This window comes from Miniopterus natalensis, chromosome 11 (assembly GCF_054644295.1).
Source record: "Miniopterus natalensis isolate mMinNat1 chromosome 11, mMinNat1.hap1, whole genome shotgun sequence".
Classification (NCBI taxonomy): Eukaryota; Metazoa; Chordata; class Mammalia; order Chiroptera; family Miniopteridae; genus Miniopterus; species Miniopterus natalensis.
In genome coordinates this window covers 77,332,478-77,342,548 of record NC_142091.1, presented here as the reverse complement: position 1 = coordinate 77,342,548, position 10,071 = coordinate 77,332,478, and the positions used below count along the sequence as shown (strand labels likewise).

Sequence of the window (10,071 nt, the reverse complement as noted above, 5' to 3'; positions counted from 1 at the left end):
CCGGAGAGGCGGCTGGGTGGGCAGGCACATCCCACCCTGCCTGAGGACGCGGTCCTGCCGGGGGCCACCCCGCCCGCCAAGCCCCTGGCCTCTTCCCGAGGAGACCGGCCCCAACTCCTAGACTCTGGGACTTCTGAAGGTCATGGGGGACATCTACTCCTGCCTCCAAAAACCTTGGATCCCAATACCCGGAGTGGGTGCCCTCACTCCCAGGCTGGCCCCACTGGGACAAAAGCCATCTGAGGTGGGGACTGGCGCATCGCCGTGAAGGTACCGGGAGACTTCGGAGGGGAGAACTACCCGGGGAAGGGGTGTGCAGGGGGTTTCTCTCCTCTGAGGCCCATCTGGGGGTGGGGCAGACATGGGGGGACACGTCCTACATCTGCCTGGAGCTGGCTCTCCCAGAGCCGAGGACCCCCCCCCACACACACACAAGCATAGGGTCTGACAGGTGCTTCAGGGCCCGCCCTCTGCATGGCAGCCGCTCCTCACGGCCCCTCCTGACTTCCAAGTCTGGCCTCGGGCGGGGCTGGTGGAGGGAAGAGCCCAGAACAAGACCCTAAAGCCATCTGCCCTCTGACCAGTGGCGCCAGCGTGGACCAGCCCAGCTCCTCCCACCAGCCAGACACCCCAGAGGCCAAGCTCCTCTTCCTGGGTTTCCCCCACCTGCAGGTGGAGCTCGGGGGACACCCGCAGAGCAAAGGGGAGGGGCGCAGCCTCCTCTGAACAGCCCTGCTGGGCTGGGGCAGGAGTGGGGGGCAGTTCACCTCCATCCCTGCTCTGCGACCCAGAGCATCTGACACTCAAGAGTCCCCTTCACCAAGTCCTACCCTGTTCTCTACCCCAGCCCCTGGCACACCCTGGCCTTGGCGGGCCCAGTGCCAGTCAACACCTGCCAGGCCTGGGCCTGGGAGACGGGCAGTGGGGGTGCCCTCCTTGGCACCAAGACACGGTGCCCGAGGCTGGCAGGGGGTGGCAGGGACTCCCGGACCACAGCTCCTATGGCTTTGGTGCAGAGCCCAAGAAAGGAGCCGAGAAGGAAGGGGGGGAGGGTGGGTGGGGAGGGCAGGCACAGAGTTTCTGCGGCTCAGTGTGTGGCAAAGTTTTTTTTTTTTCTTTTTCCCCCTTTTTCTTAAGTAAAAAGTGCATGAAAGCTCGGCAGCCTCTTTGCAATGGTCAGCAGTGTTTCCTCGGGGATGGGGGTGGCGGGGAGGGGACCCCCCCAGGCCCGGCACCCCAGCTTGCGCCTGAAGGTGGCCTCGTATTGCTTAAAAACGTGTCTCAGTTTAAATACCAGACTAAAAATAGAGCTCGGAGGACCACCCTCGCGGTTGCCAAGTCATTGCCAGAATGAACAGCTTCAATAAATAAAAAATCGAAATATTTACTTCTCGATAAAAATCGCAGTAAAACCATTTACCTTTCTTTGCATTATATATAATATATATTTATAGTGGGCCCGGCTGCTGGCGGCCCAGCCGAGGGCAGCGGAGGGCTCGGGGGCGCTGGGTCCCCACGGAGGGGCCGTTCCTGGCCGCCGTCAGGACACCTCGATGACCTCCACGCTGCCCGAGAAGCTGGCCTGCTTGCCCAGGGCGGCCAGCTCCTCGCCGCGGGCACGCCCCTCCACCATGCCCTCCTCGAACTCCATCTGGCAGCTTCGACGCTTAAACTGCGTCTCTGGGGCTGGCTCGTCGGGCCAGCTGGTCCGCGGGTCCCGGGACTCGGCTCTGGCCGCCTCCCTGCGCCGCAAGTCGCCACCACCGTTGCCCTGCGCGCCTCCCAGGCCGAGGGGCGCAAACCGAACGCCCTGTGCGCCCTCGGGGCTGAAGCACCAGAGCCCATCGGGCGACGGTGTGCCGGGGGAGTCCAGGGGAGGTGCCCAGCCCCCGGGGCTGGACGGCTGGCCTGGGCCAGGGAGCCCGGGCGCCGACAGGGCAGAGAGGCCATGCCGTGGAGTCTGCCGGGCGGAGTCCCCGAAGTTTAGGCCGAGGCCATGCGCTGGGGAGCGCGCTGGGGAGCCTGCTGGAGGCCGGAGCCGCCGGCGGGGCCGCGGACGCGCCTCGGGCGCTGCATCTGGGCTGTCGGGGCTGGGCGAGGGCAGGCCTAGCGCGGCCCCTGACGGGCTGTCCAGCTTGCAGAGCTTGGGGGCCTCCCCGGGGTCAGGGGGCCCGGGGTCCTCCGGCCGCCGGCTGGGGGCGTAGGCCGACTTGATGTCCAGCGAGAAGGAGCGCTTGAGGCGGTTGGTGTCCTGGAGGCGGTCGGAGGAGAGGTGCAGGCCGTGCAGGCCCTGCTGCAGGGCGCTGGTGGCCGGGGCCGGGGCGGGCGACGGGGGCTCCCTGCCCGCGCTCGGCTTGCCCTCCCTGGCTGAGTTGGCCGCTGCGCTCCCGGTGGCAGCGCTCTCTGAGGTAGGTGGTGGCAGTGGCGGCAGTGGGGCCGCGGGGCCCGGGAGGTGCTCGGGCGTCCCTGGGAGGGGCGCCCCCTCGCCATGCAGGGCGGCCAGCAGCTTCAGGCTTCGCTCATACTCCAGCAGCTGGCCCAGGAAGTTGAAGTTGGGCGAAATGGACGGGCGCCGGTCCTTCACAAACCTGGGGCGAGAGGCGGCTGGGTGGCCACAGGGCTTCCCACCAGGCCAGGCTGCCCACCCGCCTCTCTCCTGCACCCACTGCCCACTCCTGGGCACCCAGGCTTCTGCGCAGACCCGCATGTGCTGGGGCCGGATCCAGGCCTCCCCCTCCCCTTCCCCAGCCAGGGGGTCCTGAACCGCGGGCCGCTCTGATGCCAGTAGGTAGAGAGCGGAGGAGAGGGGGCGGTTTCCAGCCTCAGAAGGGAAGCCTGGCAGGCTACCTGTAGGCGTCGTCCGAGGACATGCCCATGGTCTTCATGATGTAGGCGATGGCGATAGTGGCAGAGCGGGAGATGCCAGCCAGACAGTGGACAATGACTTGGCAGCTGGACAGCTTGGCTTTATCTGGGGGCAGGGGGACCAGGTGAGTGCTGGGGTTTCCACTCCTCCCTTCCCCCAGGTGGGGAACTGCGACCCTCCCTCAGAACTGCTAATAATCCCAGCTGCTTGTTGGGGAACAGCCCCTCCCACCTGAGCACCCGCCCCTCCTCCCGCCCTCCCCCAGGAGTGGGGGGCCGGGCCCCTCACCGATGAACTCGATGGACTTGTCCAGCCAGGGCAGCAGCTTTTCACAGTAGTTGTCGTTGATGGGGATGCGCATGAAGCGGCTCTCGCAGATGAAGTCGGGCTTGGGGCAGGAGTTGCTGGCGTTGAGGACGTAGCTTATTCCGTTGCGGGTCATCAGGTCCTGCAGGGACAGCAGGTCAGGTTGGAAGGGGCTGCAGCTGGGCAGGCCCTTGAGGGCCCAGATCCAGGAGCCTCAGAAGCTGTGGGGGGCGGGGCTGGGTCCTGGAGCCCCGCCCGCCGGTCCCGGGATTTTAGGGCTGCCTGGGCGGTGGCTTTACCCTCTTTCCCCGTCACCATTTTTAAAACACGGGGTTCTTTCAGCGCTGGCCCGGGGCCCAGTGACATCAGCAGTTTGGTATGTGGGCTCTGCCGCCGAGGGGGCAGGGAGCTGCTTCTCCACCCCGGCCTGCTGGGCCCTTCCCCCAGCCGGGCTCTGGTCCTGCCAGGCCCCCTCTGGTCCTCCAGTGCCCCCAGCCGGCGCTCATCCACCCCCCCCCCACACACAGGCCATGGGCTCCTTTCCAGCCCCAGACAAGCCCAGGAGCTGCTTCTGGGCTCCTGCCTCCCCCCCCCCCCCCCCCCGCGGGCCTGTGCACACACCTTGTTCAGGACATCCTTCTGAGAGCCCAGGTACAGGTGAGGCAGGATGCGGGTCAGGCCCACGCTGGGCACGGGCAGGCAGGGCTGGGAGAGGCTCACGGGCAGCAGGGCGGCAGGCTTGCCCTCACAGAGGCCGGGGAAGCAGGAGGAGAAAGTGGCAAAGCCCCCTGCAGAAGGCGGAGCGAGGGCGCAGTCAGGCAGGGGGCTGGCTGGGGCAGGAGAGAGCCCAGGGCACTGACCCCACTGTGTCCCAGCCACACCCGACCTGGCCCCCACGGCTGACCCTGTGGCCTGAGCGCCCGGTCTCTGTGCTGGGTGCTGCGGGGCCATCTCACCAGGCTGCAGCTCAAAGCTCGTGCCGTGGGCAGTGACGACCTCTCCTACGCCCACATTCCTCCTCGCGCTACTTAGGCGCTGGCCCCACCGAGGACGCCACTGTGATGCCCATAAAATGGGGGGCCGAGGCGGCGGTCAGCTCAGCACGTGCAGGGCCCAGGCAGGGACAGGCTCCGAGGCCGTGCTTGGGGGGGAGTGGCTTCTGTTGAGGGTGTGGATCACACAGCCTCTCCATACCTGTGGCCGGGGCCAGGCTGGGCCTTCCACCTCCCCCCTGGGCTGATGCAATACCTCCCTGTCTCCATCTGGCTGGGAGCCCCAGGCCAGGCTTGGGTGCCAGGACCAGGAAGCAAGAGCTTCTGAGGAGGCCCTCCCCCTCCTCCTGGGCATGACATCACCCACTGGAATTGGCACAACCCGCAGGGGCATCTGCGCTCCGGTTATGGCTCCATTCCACCAGCAAAGACCAAGGAGCCGGGCACCCTGGGGACTGGGAGCACGCAGGGCAGGCAGCGGGCACGCAGACTACATGTGGCTGGCACGTGCCCTGCCACTGTGCCTGCAGAGCACATCTGAGTCCTGGGCCGTGAGTCGGAGGAGGGAGCCCCTCCCCCGGCCAGAATGACCGAGTGGGAGTCTTCCTGGGCACCCTCTGCCTCAGTGAGTGACCAGGGCAGAGCTGCTCCTCCTGCCTGCCACACACCAGGGTAGTAAGGCTCGTGGAAGATGACCGTGAGGACACACAGTACAGACTCGCTCACACCCGGCCTGGCTGGGTGACCACTGACTTGGACCAGCAACTGGGCAGTGCCCAGGGGCTGCCAGCTCTTGGTAGAACGAGGGCGGGACCTGGGGCTGACCACACTTCTGGGGACACAAGCCCCAGGGCACCTTCCCTGCTCCCAGCCCCAAGGGCGGTTATTTTGGGTCTTAGTGGACCAGCCCATCACGTGAGACAATGGGGCCAAGGCCTACCCCATCCCGCCGGAGGAGGCAGGAGAGTGAGGTGGGGTCTCAGGCCCCAGGACCCCCCAGTGCTCTCTCCTGCCCTGGTGGAAGGAAGCAGCTGATGCCAGAGACCTGGCTGATTCCCAAGGACAGGGGCCTGGGGGCCTCAGCCTTCACCCCGGCCCAGCTCAGGGTCCAGTTTGTACAGTCCCCCAACCAGATGCCTCCAGTGCCCCCAGCGAAGGCCTGACTTCTGGGGGGCATGGAGATGAGGGACCTCTGGGCTGGGGAGGAGGTGCCACCCTTGGAGGAGAAGCCATCCTTTCCTCGGCTGCAGCTCCCAGGCTCCCAGGCTTGGAGGCCGAGCTGGGTCCTGTGGTCAGCTCCTGCTCACCACCCAGAGCGGGGGACCCTCCATGTTCACAACAGCCTGGCCAAAGGGGGGTCCCACTAGTCTCTCTGCAGGTGCAGAGACCTGCCTGTCTTTGCTGCAATCCTCAGGAAAGGCCCCCAGGACTCCCTGGGTAGAGCCAACCGGCTTGGGGTGCCCCCTACAAACCCCTATGGATGCCAGGCCTGGCAGGGTACCCAGCCCCTGGGCAGCTTCAGCCCCCCCCCCCCCAGGCTCTGGGATGGGCGGTGGGGAGTGAAGCAGGGCCAGCAGACCCGGGCCCTCCGCAGGTCCCCGCACCCCAGGCTTGGGAGGCGCCCCTCCCCCCAGGCATCCCTAAGGCCACCTTCCTTCAGGAGGCCCCCCTTCACCAGCCCCGCTGCCCTGCCCGGTGGCCCCGGCGCGCGCAGGGCCCGGGCTGCCCGCACAATGAGATCCTGGGCTCGCGCGCAAGCGCGTGCCCAGCGCGCCCACCCGCGCGCTCAGCGGCGCCGCCCCACGCGCGCTCCCGACCGAGGCCCCGCGCCGCGCCCGGGCAGGGTCCCGCCCGCCTCCGCAGGGGCTGCTCGGCCTCGGCCTCCAGCCAGGGCGCGAGGGGACGCGTGGGCCGGGCGCGGGGCGCACCCGCGGGCATCCCCGGTCCGCACGGTCCGCATCCCGCAGCGCGCATGGCGACCGCGGCCGGGGCTGCGGCTGCTTAAAGGGCCAGGCTCCCGGCCCCATCCCCACCCCACGTCGGGGCCCGAGGCTGGGTGGGGGCGGGGGCGGGGGTCCCAGCAGCCCATTCAGCGCCCCAGGGCGCCTGACCTCACTGCCCTCTCCTGCTTGCACCTCCCCGTGATGAGGTGGGGGGCCCTCCCTCCCTTCCTGGCGCTCCTCAGGGCCCCTCAACACCCCCCCTTTTCTGGCCTCTGCTGACTCACCCCTGTGCTGGGTTCCCCAGCTCCCCCTTTCTGGGTGGGCAGCACCCCTCTTCCCCACTCAGCCTGTCTTTCCCATTCTCACTGCTCGGGGACCTGCTTGCCTCCGCCTGGGAGCTGCGGGCAAGGCCGGGAGGCCCTCCCCACGTCTGGGTCCTGATCTGGTGCCCCCAGAGCCCTCCTTATTCCACAAGGGTCCTGACTTCTTTCTGCCTCGGCTCTCAGAGAAACGGGCCAAATACTCTAACCTTGCAGGTGGGGCAGCGAGGGGAGAAGAGAAGGCCAGATGGGGCACAGCTGGGTCCCAGGTAAGCCCTCCAGGTGCATCCTAGCCCATGCCTGCCCTGCCCAGTGCTGGGTGAGGGGCCCCAGGCCCCCCACTCCCCAAAGCGGGGGGAAGAGGGGGAGACAGTCCACTAGAGGCTCTGAGCTTCCCACTCCCCCCACCCCCACCCCTCCAGCCTGGGACCCTCTTCTCAGATTCCCGGCAGGGGCCCTGTGGCTCCCACTCATGCTAGGGTGCACGTGCACCCCCTGGGGATCCTGGCTGGGCCCTGGGAGAGTTCCTGTCCTGCCCAGGACACCTGTAAAAAGCCCAGACTGCTCCCCTCTCCCCCCTCCACTCCCACCCACTCAGCTCCCAAATCGAACCGGGTGGCGACACTATCAGTGTCTGCTATTCTGTGGCTTATGGTTCCACGTAGATGAAAATTCCACACCCCACCCAGACGAGCTCGACGAGGCCACGGGAGGTGGGACACGCCAGCAGGCGGGTGCTGGCCACTACAGCCACGCACAGACCACGCAGACCCAGACCTGCAGAGTGCCCGGCCTGCACCAGACACGCGTGCAGAGGGCCGCAGGCACACCTGGGCCGGCACACCTGGGCCACCCATGGCTCCTCCTCCTCCTCTGAGAGGTGTGCCCTCAGCAGCCTGGCCACAGCAGCCAGGAGACTGCCCACAGCGCCATTCGCAGGCTGTGGTGAAAGTCTGTGCTGCCTCCGGACACCAGTCCTGGAGGGCCAGCCTGGCGCCCACTGACCACCCCACCGGGGCCCGTGCACGGCCGCTACTCAGGGCACGGGGGCCGCCTGTGCAGAAACGCCCCTCAACTGTGTGATGGTGGGGTGACCCTCTATACCCTCCTGCACACTCCACCCACCCGCCAGAGCCCCTGGCACACACAGGGCAGGAGCACCCACGAAAGCCCCGGACCTGGGCAGGGAGGGTGCACGTCCCTGGGACAAGCCAGAGTCACCACCACCGGGTCCCAAGGGGTGGATTAAACAGAGGAGCCTCAGCCACTGCCCACAGGAGGAAGGAACCAGCTGAACCACAGTGGAGCCTGTGTGTGTGTGTGTGTGTGGAGGGGGGCTTCCCAGCCTGGGGGCGAGGCAGAGAGAGGTGTCCCGCACCCCTCCAGGCCCCTGGGAGCTCACCTGTGAGGATGGCCACGCTGTCAAAGCAGCCGTCCAGCTTACTGAGCAGGATGGAGAGGAAGCTGTCTGCGGCCAGCACGCTGGCGTCCCGGGTGCTCTGGTCATAGACGACCACATGCTGCGGCTCCTCGGCCTCCACCTGAGGGCCAGGAGGGGAGGGCACAGGTCAAGGCACCTCCAGACAGGGGCTCAGGTGACCGGATGGAGGGGTTGCTGGCACCCTGATGCCTTGACCGGAGGGCAGGCACCCAACCACCCACCTTATACCCAAACAGGTGTAAACGCCCCTGGCCACACAGCCAGGCCCTCAGAGCAGGCAGAGATGGGGGGCGCTGGTCCCCAGTGCAGCCACCTATGAGAGTGAAGGGAAGCATGCTTATGGGTGTCCACTGTGGGCCAGGCCCACGTGGAAGAGACACAAGCGAATGTGACAGGTCTCTAGCAGGCCCATGCAGGGCCCACGGTAACAGGACCGCACAGCCACGGCCTGGGCTGGCTCCCACGCTGGCCAAGGAAAGGGAAACCCGTCCTCCGCGTGCCCGGGAGGCATACTTTGGGGATTTGAAGGCAGGGTACCTTTGAGTCTGGGTTCTCTCCCTGCACCTCAGCCAGCTAAGGGAAACTGAGGGCTGCAGCAGGAGCCCCCCCAGTTCAGGAGGCAGCCGCTGGAGGCTCGGCTCCACCTGCCCTCCTTCCCCTCCAAGTGCCCAGCCTGGGGGCCAGATGTTCAGCGGCTTTTGCTCAGACGGCGGCTGATGCCTTCCTCCCCCCAACGCTCAACGCTTAAGCCAGCTGAGCCACCAACCCTGGCCTGATGATGTCACCAGCAGCCAATGGGATCGAGCCCTGGTGGGGAGTCCTCACTGGGGGTGATTAATGACCGGATTCCCCTCGTGGAGGCTGCAGGGAGCTGTTCTGCCTGTGGGGAGGGGGGCTCCCGACAGGCGGCCACCGTCTCACCTGGGTCCTCTCACAACCAGCTCTGCTTGTGGCCTATGACCAAGACCCCCCACAACCTGCAGGTTGCTGGACATGTCACCCCCCCCATTGGAGGTGCCACTGTCTTCCCAGGGCTCTGGCCCAGTTGTCCCTCCCCAGCTGGACTTGATGCTGTTGGGACAGACAGGACTGTCTACTGCAGATGACCCGAGATATTCTTAGGGGTCACAGAGAGAATTCTGGGTGACTCGAGAGGGGAAAGAACCAGGGGGCTGGGGACACGGACTGCTCATTGTAAGCTCCTTGGCCACCCTCCTGTCCTCTTCTGAGTCCTCACAGCCACCAGAGTATGTGCCTGACCCGCCGCCATCCTGGCCCACTGCCCATCTGCCACCCTGTGCCCGGTATGGTCACACCCCGCTCATCCACTCGGTGCCCCTCTCTGGAGCTGGTGCTGGGCCTGGGGCCGTGGCCTTGTCCGGTGTGTGCAGAGAGCTCCACGCAGGGCTGAGGGGGACCCAGCCAGGTCAGAAGACCCTGGGAGGGGTGGAAGCTCCAGGGGGGGGGGCTGCCCTGCAACAGCCAGGTGTGGACTGAATGGCTCTGAGCACTGACCCCGAGGAGCCCGTTTGGGTTCAAGGGCAGAGGTGGGGAGGCTGCCCCAGGCAGGAGCCCCTGCGCACCTGGCTGGATGAGCTCAGCCCTGGCCCTGGGGTGGCGGAGCCTGGGTGGGGAGGCGGGGAGCAGGGGCAGGGCAGGCGCCGTACCTGGCCGCGAGCGGTGGGTTGGATGAGCTCTGCGATGGTCACCTTGCCCTGCTGCAGCCGCCGCTTCACCAGCTTGGAGCAGCAGATGTTCACGGAGCTGAGCACGTGCCAACGGTTGTACTCCACAAAGGAGCGGCTGTCGATGACCAGCGGCCCCCCAGGCCCGCCCCGCAGCAGGCTGGCCAGCTTCCTGGCATCCATCACCTTCCTGGGGAGCCGGTCCCCGGCCATGGTGAGCAGTGGGCAGTGGGTGCCCCTGAAGTGAGCAGGGGCTGCTTCGATGGCCCAGATGTGGCCTAGGGTTTAGAGTGACCAGGCATGGCACCAGACCTGCGGGGAGAGGCAGCCGGTCAACAGCGACCTCGGAGGGGCCAGTGTGCGACCCCAGGACCCAGAACGCCCAGCCCGGGCCTGACATGTGCCCACGGCCCCCCTCCCTCAGGAGAATCAACATCTCTCTGACCCACAGGGTTGGAAGGCTCAGGGTGCTCGGCATGGGCCCGTCCAGCCTACATCATCCAGGTCACAGTGCCAGC

General features: G+C 66.9%; 1 protein-coding gene across 1 annotated transcript; it reads right to left on the bottom strand.

Moving 5' to 3' along the window:
- Positions 1-1,082: 1,082 nt before the first annotated feature.
- On the bottom strand, positions 1,083-9,850 carry DUSP8 (dual specificity phosphatase 8). The gene is made up of 6 exons (XM_016221253.2): positions 9,536-9,850; positions 7,830-7,968; positions 3,794-3,960; positions 3,155-3,314; positions 2,848-2,971; positions 1,083-2,588 (listed from the first exon to the last, which is right to left on the bottom strand). The coding sequence occupies exons 1-6, from the start codon at positions 9,764-9,766 to the stop codon at positions 1,541-1,543; spliced, it is 1,869 nt and encodes a 622-aa protein (XP_016076739.1). The 5' UTR covers positions 9,767-9,850; the 3' UTR covers positions 1,083-1,540.
- Between the last annotated feature and the right edge of the window lie 221 nt (positions 9,851-10,071).